A 19,210-nucleotide genomic window follows, 5' to 3' on the forward strand; every position below is an offset into this window, starting at 1 on the left:
GATGGCAACTTTTATTTGAAGAACGAACCATGTGGAAGACCGCCCACACAGGTATAATAATAACATAGTAATAACAATGAATTGAAAGAGATTATGGAAGCTGATCTGAGCTCATGGTTTAATGTTACCTTACCAACAATATTGTAGTCATTTATGATTGTTTAAATATTATATGACAATTTACGTATAACAAAAGAAATGCCAATTGATCTTCTGATAATATGAGGGAAGTAATTAAGATTTATTTTCCTTTATGATATTAATTATCTGATTACAATGAGATAAATTAAACACTTGCAAATTTGGGGAAAATTCAATATTATATTAATAGTTGATGATTCCCTTTTCCTCTCATCTGTCTGATGCTGTGATGGTGAATGGTTTAGGGAGCAGAGTAGATAGTTACAGTCTAATAATAATAACTAATTTTGTTTTGCAATAATAGTAGTTGTTCAACTAAAATTTATCCATATGAACACTCTGTAACATAATATGATGTATGGAATAGGTATTAATGTGACATAGAGACAATTACATAAACCTACACACTAACATACTCCCACACAAATTATACCAACCACATTGCACTCAATTACAATTGTGTCAGGCAAACTTTCAATTTATATACATATTATTTAATTTTAAATGTATTGAATTCTCTTACAATCACTTTGAACCCACAAATATCATATTGTATGTATGTAAGTAAGCTAGAAATGTGAAGTGTAAAACAGTTGTTGTAACCAACAACCAAACAATAAACATACATACAATTTCTAGATTATTATCACTTAAAATTATTAATATCACAATATTATCACTGAGCAGGTTGAATTGTTGGTATATATACCTGTGTATTTAACAACTCACTGTTTGCTATAAAGCTCAGGCTGTAATGATTAATGTCACTATTGCTTTAAATAAGACTTAGCTTATCTGAAAAGCTGAAAGTAAAACATAATTACTTACAGAGTTTTTATCAGGATGCAGTTTGATAGCTAACTTTTTGTATGCTTGTCTTATCTCTTGAGTTGAAGCCTGTTTGGATACCCCCAATATCTCATAAAATGTTAGCTCACTAGAACATCCAAAGCCAATCAAAAGTAGGCTTATAATGATAATTAACTTATACCTAATATGAAACAGATTGAATTAATTATTAAAACCAGGAAATATTAACACATTAGAAGCAAATACTGAAATATGAATACACACATTTTTGGAAATTAATCTTACGAGCCTTGATTCTGAAAAGCAATTTTCAACCTGCTGTTTTTTTAATTTATAATTTATTTACAATGTTCTTCAACTTCCATCCTGTAACTTGTATGCACTCTAAGCATGAAACTGTAAAGTCGAATAGAGTAATAATATTATTATAATAATTTATAGAATTTTATTAAGTTTTACGGAAATCTCACTGCAATTTGTTCTGTAATAATCAAATATTTAATACAGTATTATCTAATATGTATCATTAGTTCACAAAGTATAATTTTTTTAATTTTTAACAACTTTTTTATCCGAACGGCGAGTCCTCGAACTCGAACGGCGAAGTGCGAACCCGCTCACAGAATATTTTTACTCTCACGAGAACCCACTGAACACCAGGGAGGATGTAAATACTTCGCAGTAAGAGGCAGGACTGCCAAAGTCAAAACTGAAATTTAGTTTAATATGAAACGTGGAGTGATTTGACATAAGTTTGAAGTATAGTCTGACTAACGAAAGCTGAACCTAACAAAAGGCGGCAAATTCAAATCAACTTTATATGGTATTACCACAGTAGACATATGTACCAGTACGAAAATTCCCTACAAACGTTCGAAATGACACACTCACACAAACATGCGCATCGACGAGGCCCCTAAGCAGTTTTCGCGGTCAATACGAGTCGAGTATCACGTTGTTATTTGTTTCCACGATAAACAATATGTTATGTTTTTAAAGTGATAACCCTCACTTCCTAATACACAAATAAAATTTGAAAAACAATATCTTATGAACGATGCGGGATTCGAACCCACTACCTCCGGCGTTCCGTGCCGGTGCTCTAACCAACTGAGCTAACCGTTCGAGTACCGCCTCGTTATAAAATTCTGTTTGCTTTGTTCATCTCTCAAGTTGTGGCTTCATCTACAGGATCTACTTTACAGTTGATAACCTGCTCAACCCCAATATTTGCATATTAGGAAATTGAGATGTCACTCTTGTAAATCTAAACAATATGTTATGTTTTTAAAGTGATAACCCTCACTTCTAGGATTAATACACAAATAAAATTTGAAAAACAAAATTTTATGTATGATGTGGGGTTCGAACCCATGACCTTCGGCGTTCCGTGCCGGTGCTCTAACCAACTGAGCGACATATCAAGTCAATTTCCTAGTATGCAAATATTGGGGTTGAGCAGGTAATAAAGGTATCAACTGTAAAGTAGATCCTGTAGATGAAGCCACTACCTGAGAGATGAATAAAGCAAACAGAATTTTATAACGAGGCGTCGTTCATAAAATTTTGTTTTTCAAATTTTATTTGTGTTTCCATGATCTTTTTAAAAATGCCAGCGTATTGCGTGGTATACGGCTATTTGAACTTGGCTCCATCAAATCTCCAGTTTTCGTTTTTTAAACTATAAAGTGGTAAGTAATATAAGAATGATTTATTGTTATACTATTCTTATAATTAATTTTTTTCGGATTTTCGTTTCGAATTATATGATTTGACATTGATTATAATAAATTCATGAAAATAATTCACAATTTACACTATGATGGCGCCTACAATATTTATTATCATTTTTTTATGAGCGTGGTTTAATGGTTTTTTAGGATGATTTTTTTTTATATTTATTTATTTTGGACAAAAATACTTACATATGTTTTGTCATGGTTTTCGCGAGTGTTGAAACCAATACCAGCTAATGCTGCCAAAATGAAAATTCAAGATGGGGGCTGCAAAAAATTATCAAGTTTTTAGTCACGCGTGTCGTTTTCATGGTTTTCGAGGGTGCTGAAATATACAGTGGTGTCAGAATGTAAATCCAAGATGGCAGCCGCATGAAATTTACAATTGCTACATTGGTGTCATTTTCATGGTTTTTGAGTGTTCTCAAATTGATTGTGCCGAAATAGACAGTGCTGTCAAAATGTTAATCCAAGATGGCAGCCGCATGAAATTTACAACTTTTTCATCATGGGTGTCGTTTTCATAGTTTTTGAGGATGTTGAAACTGATTTTGCTGTCAAAATATAAATCCAAGTTGGAGCTACATGAAATTATCAACATTTTTTATCATGGGTGTTGTTTTCATGATTCTCGAGGGAGTTCAAGCCGATAATGCTGGACTTAAAAGAAATGAACACTGAAATAAAATAGTATGTTCACCGACACTCCCGAAAATCTCAAATATGATACCCATATTGATTTTATTGAAAATGTCACATCCGCCATCTTGGAACTTGAAATGGGTGACATATTTGTAATTCCAATCCCGAGAATATCGATGCTCCTTTAAAATCTCGAAACTGATACCCAATTTGATTTTATTGTAAAAGTCACATTCGCCACCTCGGATCTCAAAATAGATGTCATATTCGTTATTGACACTCACGAAAACAATATTTGTCCCGTCTAGACATGTTCGTGGGATGACTGCAGGGAAGAGTTTCTTAAGACTGTGGTAGTAGTGAAACTTCAACTGTTTAAAAACACAATATGTTCCCGTGAATATTTCAAATTAAATATTTCAACAGATATTAAAAAAAAAACATTCCAAAAAGAATATTCAAAAAATGTTGCTTAAAAACATTACATAACATTGTCATCATGTAGACTATAATATTCCATTATATACTGTAAAGCTATCATGCATACACTATACGTTAAAATCTTACACTTTTTACTTTTTTACGCTCTGCAACACCCCATAAGGAACTTCGTTCCAAAACTCCTTTTTTATTTGATTTGATTCGAAAAATAACCTGACAACCCTATTGCTTCAATGGAGTTTACGCACATATAGGTGAGTATTTTAATTATCTTTTTTTTTATATATCAAGATTATCTGAAATACAATATAATATTTAATACTTTGTAGTGAACTAAACTAATGAACACAAATGAACATTAGGACAAACGAGCGTACGGGTCACCTGGTGTTAAGTGATCACCGCCACCCACACTCTCCTGCAACACCAGAGGAATCACAAGAGCATTGCCGGCCTTTAAGGAATGTGTACGCGCTTTTCTTGAAGGTACCCATGTCGTATCGTCCCGGAAACACCGCACAAGGAAGCTCATTCCACAGCTTCGTGGTACGAGCAAGAAAGCTCCTTGAAAACCGCACTGTGGAGGACCACCACACATCCAGATGGTGGGGATGATATCGTGACTTGTGGCGTGTCGTGCGAAGGTGAAATTCGGCGGCAGGAATCAGGTTGAACAGCTCTTCGGAACACTCCCCGTGATAAATGCGGAAGAAGACACACAATGAAGCGACGCGACGTCTCTACGCAACGCCAAGTGATCCAGCCGTTCACAGAGTACTGGGTCCCCGACAATTCGAGCTGCTCTGCGTTGCAATGGATCGTACGTTCAAATGGATCGAGCTGATACTGGGGTGCGCCAGACCAGAGATGACAGCAATACTCCATGTGAGGCCGGACCTGCGCTTTGTAGAGCGCTAGAATGTGGGCCGGCTTGAAGTATTGCCGTGCTCTATTTATGACGCCCAGTTTCTTTGAAGCCAGTTTGGCTTTGCCCTCCAGATGGCCACGGAATTGGCAATTGCTCGAGATTTCGAGACCCAGTATTCCGATACTAGGCGAGGCTTTAAGGGAAGTGTTCTCGAAGAGCGGTGATACGACAAATGGGTTTTTTTTGTGGTAAACGCGCATACTTGAGTCTTCTGGGGGTTACTTACTAATCTTAAACCAAGTATCACATTCATTTAGTACGGCAATGATATTATAGTATTAAAAGAGGTAGATATGTCACTAGCGCGCCGAAAATCAATCCAATTAATCAATTGAGTCAATTGGTTCCTTTGGTCGTAGTCACTCTCTCGATACGAAAACGGTACACACGTGTTTATTGTTGACAGAATTGCTTACAATTTGATATAGGTACAACATTAAAATACCGCCTTGTGGTATGGGATGATGCACTAATTACGAAAGTAAAAAAAAATAATAGAACTACATACCACAGTTAAGAAATCATGAATTATAACATTTTATTTGATTTCATTATTTCTCTAACAAAATAAATATGTTGCCATGACAACGCCGATCGCTGCCAAGCCGATCATAGATTAACGTACAGAAATGACAAAATATTGATGCTGTCTGTTGCGGGATGATCGAGATAGAATATTTTAGGAAAGTATGTAAAAAAGTCATTGTTGCAGTGAATGTAAAAATTTTTAATAAACAAGTGCGTATATATCTATATACCTACCACTACTTAAACTACTAAAACAAGTTTTAGGGTAGGTAGCGGATGTAGACAGTGAGTCAATGATATTTAAAAGTATAGATAGGTTACCTAGACAACATTCGGTGTTTATAAATGATACACAAACGCATACATGAATAATTTAACATTGCAATAGCACACTACATTACGATTACACGTCAAAGAAGGATAGTAAAAGCAATTATCAAGTGAAAAAGAGATAAGTCTAATTTGCTAATTGCTTCGTATTTGCATGGCAAAAACACAGAATCATTCACCAGATATGGTTTTTTACCGTACCGTAGATATGATCTTATGCCTAAAATACGATTAATTCATGAGTTCATGTAATAAAAGTTATAAAATAGTAAAACTACATTTAAATTAGGTAAATTAGGTGTTATAGATTTAAAAAAAAAATTGATTATAATATATAGTCATATTAATGATAGTATATGATTCATTATTACCAGCAATTAGACCGTTCATAATAATGAATCAGCATGGATTCATTAGTGATAGGTCCACCGAATCAAATCTGTGTGAGTTTCTAGAATTGACATTAGACGCAATGGAGAAGGGATATCAGGTGGACGCTGTGTATACCGATTTCTCAAAAGCATTTGACAAAATTTCACATAATCTATTAATAAGTAAGCTTAATAACATCGGTATACATGGTGACCTCCTGAGATGGCTATCCTCATATTTACGCGATAGGTCCCAAGCCGTAGCAGTAAAAGGCTATACGTCTAGTTTTGTACCAGTTACATGTGGTGTGCCTCAGGGCTCTCATCTTGGTCCGCTTCTTTTCAACGTTTTTATTAATGATGTGACAAAATGTTTTCTTCATTCCAAAATTTTACTGTACGCAGATGACACAAAAATATTTTCCTTTGTTAATTCTGTTGAACATTGCCGGCGTTTTCAAGAGGAGTTAAACACATTTTATGAATATTGCTCTGCAAACAATCTAAAGTTAAATATAGGTAAATGTCATGCCATTACATATTCTCGAAAGAGACAACCGATCCGTTATTATTATAGGTTAAATAACAAAACAATTGATAGAGTGACCAAGGTCAGACCCCTAGGAGTACTACTTGACAGTGAACTAAACTTAGCCACTCATATTGAAAATATTACAGCTAAGGCTTACAAAATGCTGGGTTTTGTTTTCCAACAATCTAGTGACTTTAAACATATAAATACGTACATTATGTTATACAACTCCTTAGTTAGAAGCCAATTGGAGTATGCTTCTTTGGCATGGAACCCCTCATATTCTACCTATATTAATAAGATTGAAAAAATCCAACAAAAATTTTTAACTTTTAAGGTACAAATTTGGTGACTCAGTGCCGGAGTTACATACTTTAGAATTAAGGCGTGAACACAGAGATCAGACGTTCTTGTACAAAATAATTAACAACTTTGTTGACTCTCCACTCCTACTTAGTCGTATTTGCTTCAAATGTCCAATAATAGGTCATCGATCCACGGATCAAATATTTTTAGTGCCATTCTTTAGGACTAATTATTGTAAGAATAGATTTCTTATCAGAGCTTGCAGAACACACAATGACTGTTATAACCACATAGACATATTTCGATGTAATAAGTGAATTTACTGGCTCTTTAAACTTTTGTATTTTTTTTGTAATTATTTTGAAGAAGTCGTAAAACTTCACTATGTAATAAGCATCGTTAGGAACTATTTTGGCTAGTGTAATATTTATAGATTATCATACCTTTATGTAATATAAATAGCTGTAAGTTTCTTTATACAAATAAATAAATAATAATAATAAATTATTAGTACATAAAATAATAAAAAACATACAGACATATCATAACAAAACCGAAATGTATTAACAGTAAGGGTTCCATTCTTACAATTTTACTAACAACGGCTCCCAAAAATTTTTATGTTTACAATTATTAATTCTTGTATATTATATTATTCGTGAATGTATTTTTGTTGAGAGTTTATTACAATAAGATAATGGGAGAAACAGAAAATGATCCATTGATTCTTCTGCAGTTAGCAAGGGATATACCGAAAAGGCAGTGTTACTGAAAAAACTCCTACGCAAGCAGATAGCACTTACGGTCTACGTCCGCTACCTACCCTAAAACTTGTTTTTGCAGTTTGATAGTTCAGCTATACGCACTTGTTTATTAAAAAATATTAAATTTCGTATTTACATTCACTGCAACAAAGCCTTTTTTACATGATTTCCTAAATTGTCCTAAAATATACTACCTCGATCATCCCGCAGCAGACAGGGTACTTGCGGTATATTCGGAGTATTATCGTATCGTTCCAAATGTGTCGTTGTCGATTTTGCGAGTAGACCTCCTGGTACGTTACATACTATTATTAGCCTGCTATTACTAATCTCATTCTATACCATATTTATTATAAGACTTTGAAAGCCAGAACTTATTATAACCATCATAATATTATTTAAGAAAGACGCTCACTAACTAACAAGAAAACTCAAGGTCCGCAATCAAGCGGTTACGAACGCTATTTATTCTGCCTCTGGTTGATTAATCTATGACACATACTATTTGTCCTTGTCGCGCTGCAGTTGAGATCATATTCTCTATCTTGCTCGAACCACCACGTTAATAATTCGAGATTTATTCGTAAATAAGAAATGAAATTGTGATAAAATACAAATACGGCGTTCTTTTATATAATTTCGTATGGTATAAAATACCTTCACTCTTATATATCTTGCAAACATAGTTTTTACATTTTCTTAACACACAGGTTGGCATTTCAGATTATTATTGTCACGCCACGAAAACGTTCCGCTTAGCTCGCTGCTATTAGCCGACTAAATGAAATTACGACAATTGTCTGAATTTGTCTGCAACATTTTGCGCGCGCTAGTGCCATATCTACGTCTTTATTGTATATAATATCATTGCAGTGAGTGCTATTTGTTTACATAGGAGTTTTTTCAGTATATCCCTTGCTAACTGCAGAAGAATCAATGGATAATTTTATTCTTCTCCCATTACCTTATTGTAACCCTCAACAAAAAGACATTCATAAATAATATAAGATACAAAAAATAATAATTTTAATCTTAAAACTTTTTGGGAACAGTTGTTAGTCAAATTGTAAAAATGGTACCCTTACTGTAGATACCTTTCGGTTTTGTTTTGGTGTCTGTATGTTTTTTTATTATTTTATATATAAATAATTAATATCATCAATGTGGCTATAAATTATGATCAATATTAAATTATTTTTTTATAAAATCAATGACACATTATCTACCTAATTTCAATGCAGTTTTACTACTTTATAGCTTTTACTACATGAACTCATGAATGAATCAAGTTATTTGACAAGGGAGGACAACTCTTGCAATATACAAAATAGGCAACATTCACCAAATATAAATGTTACTGCTATAGATAATCATAATATAAAGCTCATAAATATTGTTCACCAGAATATGCAAGGTATCTCAAGTAAGGAATTAGAAATTGAACTGTTTTTGAGCTGCTGTAATATAGATATATGTATTACAGAACATTGGCGTAAGAGTCATCAGCTCCAGTTTAGTTTTAGAGAACATAAAGTAGTCAGTTCGTTTTGTAGAAGTAGGGCAATACATGGAGGTTCCCTAATTATTATTAATAATAGATTAAAATGTAAGAATAGAAGAGATATTGTTAATCTCTCTATAGAACAACTAATTGAGATAGCTTGTATAGAACTAGAGCAATTTATTATTGTAAGTGTATACCGCCCCCCCACTGCATCATATGAACAATTCCAACATAGAATGGAGGAGGTAGTATCAAAATTTAGCAAAACCAGCAAGTCAATTATAGTGTGTGGAGATTTTAATATAAACTTGCTTGAACCTTCGGCCAATTGTACTAGCCTTAAAAATTTATTTCAAAGTTTTAATTTGTTCAATGTATTTTGGGAACCTACTAGAATCACTTCTACAACAGCAACCTGTTTAGATAATATTTTTACAGATGTTACTATTACTAGTAAACTCATAATTAATAATCTTCAGTCCGACCATAGTGGGCAACTTATAAAAGTAAATACAAGACTGGACAATGTCAGACCGAAAAAGGTGACGATTATACCAGTTACGGGTAGCCGTCTTGAGAGGTTTAGAAATAATTTGGTAAATACCATACCATTTTTACACTGTGGTGAAACTGCTAATTTTCACTATAACTTAGTCTTCAATTCCTTCTGTGAGGAATTTGACAGGATTTTTACTCCAGTAACGGTGACAGTAAACAACAAACATTGTTTTAATGATTGGGCAACAATGGGTCGTCAATCCACAAAAGTCGTAAACGCTTATATGACCTTTATTATGAGAAACATTACAATAATAGTGAAGAATTTATAATATATGTAAAAAAATACTCCAAGCTCTTTAAGGTAGTTTGTCATGAAGCGAAAACACGTTTCATTGCAGATAAAATTAAAAACAGTAATAATAAAGTTAAAGCGACTTGGAGTGTAATTAACAATGAAACTGGTAGATCGAATTGCCGTAACACCTCTATCTGTTTAAATATTAATAATCGCGTTATAAATTCGGAAATAGAAATTGCAAATGAATTTGATAAATACTTCTCCGAAATCCCGATTGTAACTCTTCGCCAAAAGCAGCATATAATATGCTTAAATTACACATACCAGTATCTTCCACTGATTTGAAATTTAAGTATGTTACAGGTAGCGATATAATAAAAATCTTCAAATTAATTAACCTAAAAATACAAAAGACCTATGGGGCCATTCGACTAATATTGTAAAATACATACTCGACATTATAGCACCTGAATTAGCAATAATATTTAGTGAATGCATAGATGAGGGTGTGTTCCCTGACCTCATGAAATACAGAAACGTTATACCTTTGTTTAAATCGGGCAGTTCTTTTGACCCAGCAGGGTCAAATTAGCAAATTTCAGACCTATTTCAGTGCTGCCTGTTTTGTAGTAAAATTTTTGAAAAACTTTTGCTTCAACAGCTACAAATGCATTTTTGTAAATTAATGAACAAAAATCAGTTTGGTTTCACTAGGGGCTTATCAACAATTAATGCGGGTACTAGACTCATTGAGCACATCTTTGACGCCTGGGAAGAGTCATAGGATGCATTGGGCATTTTTTGTGATTTGTCAAAAGCATTTGACTGCGTCCACCATGAAACTTTACTCCTAAAACTAAAACATTATGGAGTGAAAAATAGAGCACTAAATCTGTTAAAATCATATTTAAGCGAAAGAGTTCAGATAGTCGATGTAAATGGCAAACGGTCTTCGGGTAAACCTGTGGGAATAGGTGTTCCACAGGGTTCTATTCTCGGTCCTTTCTTGTTTCTTATATATATTAACGATCTACCGTTTGTGGTAGATGATAGCCATGAGATTGTATTGTTTGCTGATGATACTTCACTTATTTTTAAAGTGAAGCGACGTGCGGATATTGATGACGAGGTAAGCAATGCACTCTCAAAGATAGTGCGTTGGTTTGAGACGTGTCTGTCTTGTGGTCTTAAACAGTAAAAAAACAAAGTGTTTACGGTTCATTACACCAAACACAGCGGAGGTACAAACCAACGTACTTATAAATGACCAGAGATTGGAACTTGTGGACACTACGGTCTTCTTGGGTATCACGTTAGATAAAAAGCTTCAGTGGGGTCCACATATTACCCATCTAGCAGATAGACTCAGCTCTGCGGCATATGCAGTTAGAAAGATTAGAGAGTACACGAATGTTGCGACCGCTAGATTAGTGTACTTAAGTTATTTTCACAGCATCATGACGTACGGTATATTACTATGGGGTCATGCTGCTGACATTGATATAGTGTTTGCACTGCAAAAGAGAGCTGTTCGTGCTATATATCAGCTTGGTTATAGACAGTCTCTCAAAGAAAAATTTAAAGAAATAAATATTATGACTGTTCATTGTCAGTACATTTATGAAAATGTAATATATGTTCACAAAAATCGTCACCTTTTTGCTCTTAATAGTGATTTTAATTATTATAACACTAGAAATTAGGGATTGCTTGTAACTAATTCTAATTGGCTTCATAAGATACATAATAGCTTTAAGGGTAAATGTATACACTTCTACAATAAAGTCCCAGCCACTGTTCAGGCATTATCTATAAATAAATTTAAATGTTTTACAAAAAAATGGCTATGTCGTAAATCCTATTACTCCACTGCTGAATATCTAAATGATCGGACAGCCCGGGACTAGATTGTGATTATTTTATAGCGATAGAAATGACTGTACAATATTGTATATTTTTATTGAAAAGAGCGCAAAAAAAAGAATGCTGGGAGAGTTTCTTGCGCCGCTTCTTCTCTCTCAGAGCGCCATTTGTTTCCGAAGCGGTAGTAGTATCTAGTAGTATAAGAAATGACATCAAAAAGAATTCTAAAAGAATCAATTTTGAGAAAATAAATGCCTTTTATGCCTTTAATCGTAATTTAGGCATAAATCACGGTGTACGGTAAAAAATCATATCTATGAATTAACTGTTTTTGCTCTATACAAATACGAAGCAATTAGCAAATTAGAGTTATCTCTTTTTCGCTTGCGATAATTGCATTTACTATCTCCTTCTTTGACGTGTAATTGTATATCTTTATTACCCATGTTCGCTTAGAAATATTGAAGAAATTAATTGTAAACAAACTCTGATGTGACAGCAAGATACAACAGGTTGATTGACATTGTCAAAATGATATTTTATTTATATTATTGCCATTCCTATAAATGGTTGGGTTCAGCTTTCATTAGCCAGACTCTAGTAATTACAGTATGGCCCATTGGCGACGAAGAATAGTCTGGCAAAATTTAAAAGAGAACAGTTTTTACAAGATAATAGCCGTCATCTGTCAATCTATCAATGACTACACACGTTGTGTTTAAATTCTCTTTGCACTACACGTTTCATACAATCTTTATTATTGTAGGTAGTTGGGTATTATTAACTATCTCAAACCTATATTAATCCACCGCACGTTTCATATAACCCCAAAAAATATTTTTGTTGTAACGAGAAGAACGTCAACTTCATACTAACAAAATGCGGCCACGATAGTAGCGCCCGGTTGTGATAGAACAGGCAACCAGAACTAACCAGAAAAAAAGGCGGGAGATCTTGAATATATGAATTTTTATCGGGAGATCTTGAGTATATCCCTTTTATGGACCTAAACATGGTGGCTATATAATGGACATAGTAAAACAACATTTTATACAATATAAATAGTCTAAAATATCTCGTAACCATATTCTTACATACAATAAGAACACTTATATTTACTAAACAATGATGTACATTCTGGAACGTTTCAGCAATCGCCTCTCAACTCTTCAATGTTTTTACTCCAGCGGCTCCAGTCCAATCTGAGTTCTCAGTAACCTGATTTTCTCAGCTTGTCGGACCACACTCGGACCTATCCCACAGAACACTATTACTCTAATGACATTAGTATTCCCTTATTTCGATAAATATTAGGTGGAAAACGTTTTGTCGCATAAAATTTTAATTACTAATTATGTATGAAATCGTAATATTTATATCTGGTTAGTTTTGATGACATGTTAACTACATTTCAATTTCAAAAACTGTTTTTGTAAAAAAATTCCTCCTATTTTTCATTTGTTTTTTTGTCTGTCGAATTGAGAATCTCATGAAGAAATTAAAAAACTAACTAATGTACCGAAGAGAAGCCGAGAAAATCATTTATGATAATATATGGACCTTATGCTGTTTCGTAAGAAGATAAGGTTAGAAGGTGCACAAATTTGGTTTTGTAAGGGATTTCAATTCGTGAATTTGGATGTAATTTTTTTTTATTTGATGTCGATATAAGTGCAATTCTTTAGGAAACCTTTTAAATAAGTTTTTAGACGACAGCACGTTGTGGAAAATAGTTCAGGAAATAGGATGTCAATTCTCATATTCCTTATTTTTTTTTTCAACACCCTTGATCCTGACAGTCCATACATTTTGAAATACGAATTTATTGTTTCTCATTTCATCATCATTAAGTAATAATCCTTACATCAGCTTATAAATGAATTAGGTAAAGGTTTAAAGGCCCGTTTTCTCAGACTCTGCTTTTTGAGTCAAGTCTAACGGTAACAAATAAACATGCTATAAAGATATACCGCAGAATAAAACAAGAATAATATGCAAAATGTTTCTTCAAATCATCCCAATGTAGTCCATATTAAAATAAAACTTCACAACTATGCAAAAAATTTAATATTTGTGTAAACAGTAGGTAGGCTATACTACTCCTTATGCTGCACCATTTATAATTAAATGAATATATAAAATTACTTATAGCTGAATTAAATGTAAATATAGTTATATAAAAATAATAAGATCACAGATCTGTTATAGATAGTATACTACAAATCACAAGGCCGATGTCTATTATTATTACCTAGTACACTTAAATCATAGACGAAAGCATTGCACAGATACTTAATAATTATTTCAACAATTTGGTGTATGAAAGTTGCCATACCTTCCTCCATTGTTATCTATGAGATGTTGAAAGCAATATTTCTAAACAATCCAATAATTTTTCTATGCAGACGAAAATCTCGCTTAGATTCCACCTTTTTCTTAATGTACATAATTTATTTACCATCTTCAAAAATATATCGCAGTAATGCCAATACACTTACATACCTAACTATAAACAAAATACAATACCTACCAATACCAAGTAGAGCAATTACCGTTTACAATTTTGTGTATATTAATTTTGTTTACCATAAAACTCTCTCCACTCAATCTACATAGTGTCTATATCTATTGAAATTTTAAGTAGTATATAGTGAAAAGTCTGAATAAATTAATTTCAGACATAAACTTAAATCCCTGTATATGTCACGGACGAGTAAAATGAGAAGGACTCCGTGTCACCTTACATAACAGTGAAGCACCAAAACAAGCCAGTAAACGTGTAAATACATAGCGCCACTTACACTAATACAAGCCGATCGGCCGCTATTATGAGATTTGCCATCGTCTGTGACAGATCAGTTTGCGTCGCAATGAAATATTTTAAAAATGCTGTCTATATAATATAAAGTATTTGTGGATATATGATTATTTAAGGGAGAAAAAATTGTGTATCTGGTATACTCCGTAACCGCACACACACTAGCATAAAGGTGCTTCACTTGCTAATATCATGGCGCTTGGTCCTTATTTTTTTACTAGTCCGTGGTATATTATGTATGTATTGTGATATATTATATTAAGGATGGAAATAAAGTGTAATAGTATATTTTTATTGCTATCATACATTGGTAAGTTATATAGAGATAAAAAGAACATTATGCTCGAAGAATCGTAACTTTCATACATTAATTGCTAACATTTTCTAAATTGGTAACCTTATAGGTACTATCATACAAAACTATAAGTAATCGAAAAAATTACCAAACTAATACAATATTTGGTCCCCTTATATAATAAATTAGTCAGAAACCCTACTCATAAAATATAATATTATATATACTAAATGCAATGCAAAAAAATTATAGACTGGTATTTTTTCTTACTCCGCCCCTAGCTTAGCTATAGGTAATCTAAGCTTGAAATATGACAATATTTTCAAAGGACGTATAGAAGACATAAATAAAATTATTAATTTTAACTAATTTCTAATTTTATATTTATAAAATTTTAATCAAATATGTAACCGGCAAGGGTGGCACTATTATTGAATTAATGCAAGAAATCGGACATAGTGAACACAAACAAATTAATAAAATGTAAAAATCAACACATATTTTTCACGTGAAATTATTATGTAAGTCTTCCTTTATTTATGACCATTCCAAACACATTGTCGTTTCTATTTACAATTTTATAAAAATGGAATTCCAATACAAACAATCTCAAACAATGAAATAATTCGAAAAAACGCTCTTTAACCTCTTTATTAAATTACTGATTACAATTATTTATGCAACTGTTGTGTAATAAGGGGTATTAAAACACAAATGTGTATTTATCTCACGAGGCGAAGCCGAGTGTGATAATAGTATCACATGAGTGTTTTAATACCTAATTATCAACAGTTGCATACAAGACTTTATCTACACCCATAATATGAATCCTCTAAAAGATTCTGGAACAGTTAGCTTACTGCTAACATTAAAACACCAGTCCTAGTAGTAACCTAATATCCTTCGTTACTGATTATGTACTAATAAAATAAGTATTAATGAAACAATTATTTATTTTAGTAGTAATTTACATTTTGTATAGAGCAAAAATTAAAATTCACTCGAATATAATGTTCTTTTGCAGCGTTTAAAATGAATCGCTCATTTTTTCTAAACAAAACAATAAAAATATCGAAGAAAAATGGCGGGGATTCGAATAACCTACTTTTTTTTTACGGCGCGTGACGTTCTGGGAGTGTGGAGCGCGCGTAAACGAAAATGTTTTTTTTTGAAATTCATACAGATACCATGCATCGAGCAATAAGAATGTGGCTGTATGTTGAAACTCTTTGCGCATGAAGGGATAAAAAAAACATAGGAGTGTTGTTATGAAATTCAGTACAACATTACAACACTCTTTTGGGTAATGTAATGGTTATTAGAACATTGGGTGTTTTAATGTTGGCAATAAGCTAACTGTTTCAGAATGTTTAATAGAGGATTTAAAGCATGGGTGTAGATAAATTACTAAATAAAATTGTAATTAGTTATTTAGTAAAGAGCGTAAGTCCTATTATTATGTACTGCCTTAAACTTATTATTATCATACAAAACAATAAAAACAACTGGAATATTTTATATTATCTTGTGCTTTAGGTAACTATATATATATAACTAAGCTTGCACATACTTTTGTACTATTCCCATATTTTTCCTTAAATGTTTCAATCATCATAATCTCCACTATTTTAAATTTATTTTGATTCTTTATCTACTACCCATGCTTTAAATGCTCAATTAAAGATTCTAAAACAGTTAGCTTATTGCCAACATTAAAACACCCAATGTCCTAATAACCATTACATCATCCAAACGAGTGTTGTAATGAAATTCAATACAACATTACAACACTCGTTTGGATGATTACTACGACTGGTTTTTTAAATGTTAGCAGTAAGCTAACTGTTTCAAAATCATTTATAGAGGTTTCATATTATGGGTGTAGATAAAGTCTTGTATGTAACTGTTGATAATTAGGTATAAAAACACACATGTGATACTATTATCACATGAGAGTTTTCATTTTGGCTTTTATGTTGGCTTCGCCTCGTGTCATAAACCCACATTTGTGTTTTAATGCACCTTATTACACAACAGTTACATAAATAACTATAACCAATATACCTAAAGTATTGATACCAATATTGAACAGGTATATAATTTAAATACTTATTATATTTTTATAATAGATCCGACTTAACCTAACTTAACCACCATTATAAACTTGTGAATCTATAAAATATTAAAATGTTTTTTTTTGTAATGATGTGGTTGTTGTAATTCTTTACGATAAATCTGTTTCTGCTTTCTTTGAAGGATATTGGTTTTGAACCAACAAAACCGTCCTGCGGCAAAATATAATTATGGATATGTGTTTATTCAATAATAGTGAATTATTATATTTTAGTATCAATTTTTGAAGTGAAAACTCCGTAGGCGCGCTAAACACTATATTATCATTTTGAGATATTAAGGCCTACCGCGCATTTCCGGTCATTTTGTCGTCAGAACTGTAGGAACTTACACGCTATGCAAGTACAGAGATTGCGGTGTATTATTTCGTACTAGAGATACAAAAAAAGAAGAATAAATAGAGATTGTTAAAGGGACTGTTTCCTATTAAGCATTCTAAAACTATATCCAAATAAATTTTATAAAATGTCTGTTACTAGTAAGAAAGTAATTTAGTAACATTTAACGATCTGCTAATCATTTGAACCATGCTTTAAAAAGTGTATGTAAAATATTGGTAACGTTTTCATAAAATAAATACAATAATTTAAAAATATAAATCTTCTTTCATACCTGATCTGACTTTGATGTGGTAATAAAAATAATTTTTATTATCGAATTCCCTGAACTAAAAAAACTGTTTTTACTGATAAGAGATCGGTTATTATGGTATGTTCCATGTTTTCATAAAATGGATTTATATTTACATTATAAATGAAAGCTTGGAAAAAACTCGTTCTTTTAGACCTTTGTTTTTTTTGGAAATCAATTCATCAGCTTACGAGAATCACCACCGTATGCGTTACTGCTTATAATTCTATAGATTTTATTATCATAGACTAAAAAGTGCGTCACGGATAGTCTATCGTCTGCGATAGGCCTAAATGAGATTGAGACACCGAAGCGGAAGTTTAGTTTGAACTAAGTAAAAAACTAAAACTTAAGCTTTAGTTTGTTTTTAAATTCTATACGTTCGATCAGAAAAAGGTAGGCTCGAGTCGATTAAGGGAGCTCCTTCATTCAGAACAGAATTTCCCAGAGTACCTACCTAGCTTATATACAATGATGATTCTATTGATATATTTATATTATTAATCATAACCTACAGAACAAAAAAACAGTTTAGTCTTGCTGAAGTTTTCACTGCTGTCGTGTTGTAAGGAACCTATGGAAGTAAACGACAGAACGAGCAGAAGACCAGCTGAAAGTCGTTATATTTCACTGCGCCCGTGACTCTGATATTTAAAATCGAATGTCATTTGTCTGCTGAGATGATCTAACACTACAGCTGCTCAATGCTCAACAACGAAATTCTCTTGGGCATAGAAAACAAAATTTCAGAAATTTTAATTATTATAAAATCATTACGAATAGCTCTTACAAATAAGACTTATATTTTAAACAGACTTTTTAAGCATCCGTCGTAAGGTCCAGTAGGCGATAATTCTTAGCACCACAATCTCGATCACCATTATCATGATATCTTTCCAATAGCTGCCGGGTGATATGCTCAACTCCTTCAAGATTTCCCTTGGATGCCTGTAACACAGAACAATTTATGCTTAAGCAAATAATATGTGCTAACCAGCTAGCTACGGATACGACGTCGTCAGTAGTGTGTGTCATGAATGATGAAATCAAAGAAAAAAAACGAACTAGGCGCCAAGTGGACAGATTGATGTACTATTAGTGTCAAGTGTCAATGTGTCACTGTCAAATGTTTTTCGCCGCTTCCGCAGTGCCGCCGTGACCACGATTCATGCAATTGGATCGAAATATCGGCATCAAATCAATAAAATATAAAGGGTGTTTTTTTTAGAGGTATAGAACTTTAAATTGCAATAAAACAACGATGGTTTATTCGATTGACATGAATTTTATTTATCCGAAAGATAATCTTGTGGCATTACATTTTAAATATGATTTCTGGCATATGACCGCCACGGCTGGCTCGGATGTAGTCCAATCTGGATGTCCAATTTTCGATGATGTTTTCCTACATTTGTGGCCGTATAGCGGCAATAACACGGCGAATATTGTCTTCCAAATGGTCAAGCGTTTGTGACGTTTGGCTTCAATTCTTGCACGAGTTTGATTTTGTAAGCACGCAAAACAAGATTCTTCCGCAAAATTGACGGACGATTTTGTCGACGATAAAATGGACATAGTGCGCGATACGTATTCCGCACAGAACCATTATTTTCGAAATAAAATTGCACTATTTGCAAGC

The 19,210-nt window shown here is 32.8% G+C and overlaps 2 protein-coding genes across 3 annotated transcripts in view; both read right to left on the bottom strand.

Moving 5' to 3' along the window:
• Window positions 1-1,656, bottom strand: part of LOC126971768 (dnaJ homolog subfamily C member 10-like) — a 43,020-nt gene extending 41,364 nt beyond the window's left edge. Inside the window, exons 1-3 of the mRNA XM_050818166.1 lie at window positions 1,422-1,656; window positions 1,216-1,347; window positions 970-1,132 (exon numbers count right to left, since the gene is read on the bottom strand). Coding sequence (XP_050674123.1) covers window positions 970-1,132; window positions 1,216-1,217 — 165 coding nt within the window. The 5' untranslated portion in view covers window positions 1,218-1,347; window positions 1,422-1,656. The remainder of the gene's footprint in view (window positions 1-969; window positions 1,133-1,215; window positions 1,348-1,421) is intronic.
• The window catches only part of LOC126971772 (ATP-binding cassette sub-family G member 4), a 164,398-nt gene that overhangs the window by 37,163 nt on the left and 108,025 nt on the right, over window positions 1-19,210 (bottom strand). Inside the window, exon 12 of one of the 2 annotated variants that reach the window (XR_007730987.1) lies at window positions 15,914-18,519. Coding sequence is in view for 1 of the 2 variants with exons in the window: in XM_050818169.1 (XP_050674126.1) it covers window positions 18,378-18,519 (142 nt within the window). In the remaining variant the exon portion in view is untranslated. Of the gene's footprint in view, window positions 1-13,747; window positions 18,520-19,210 lie in introns of those variants that run through there. The other variant, XM_050818169.1, reaches the window with a different exon arrangement.

Source organism: Leptidea sinapis, chromosome 24 (genome assembly GCF_905404315.1).
Source record: "Leptidea sinapis chromosome 24, ilLepSina1.1, whole genome shotgun sequence".
NCBI lineage: Eukaryota > Metazoa > Arthropoda > Insecta > Lepidoptera > Pieridae > Leptidea > Leptidea sinapis.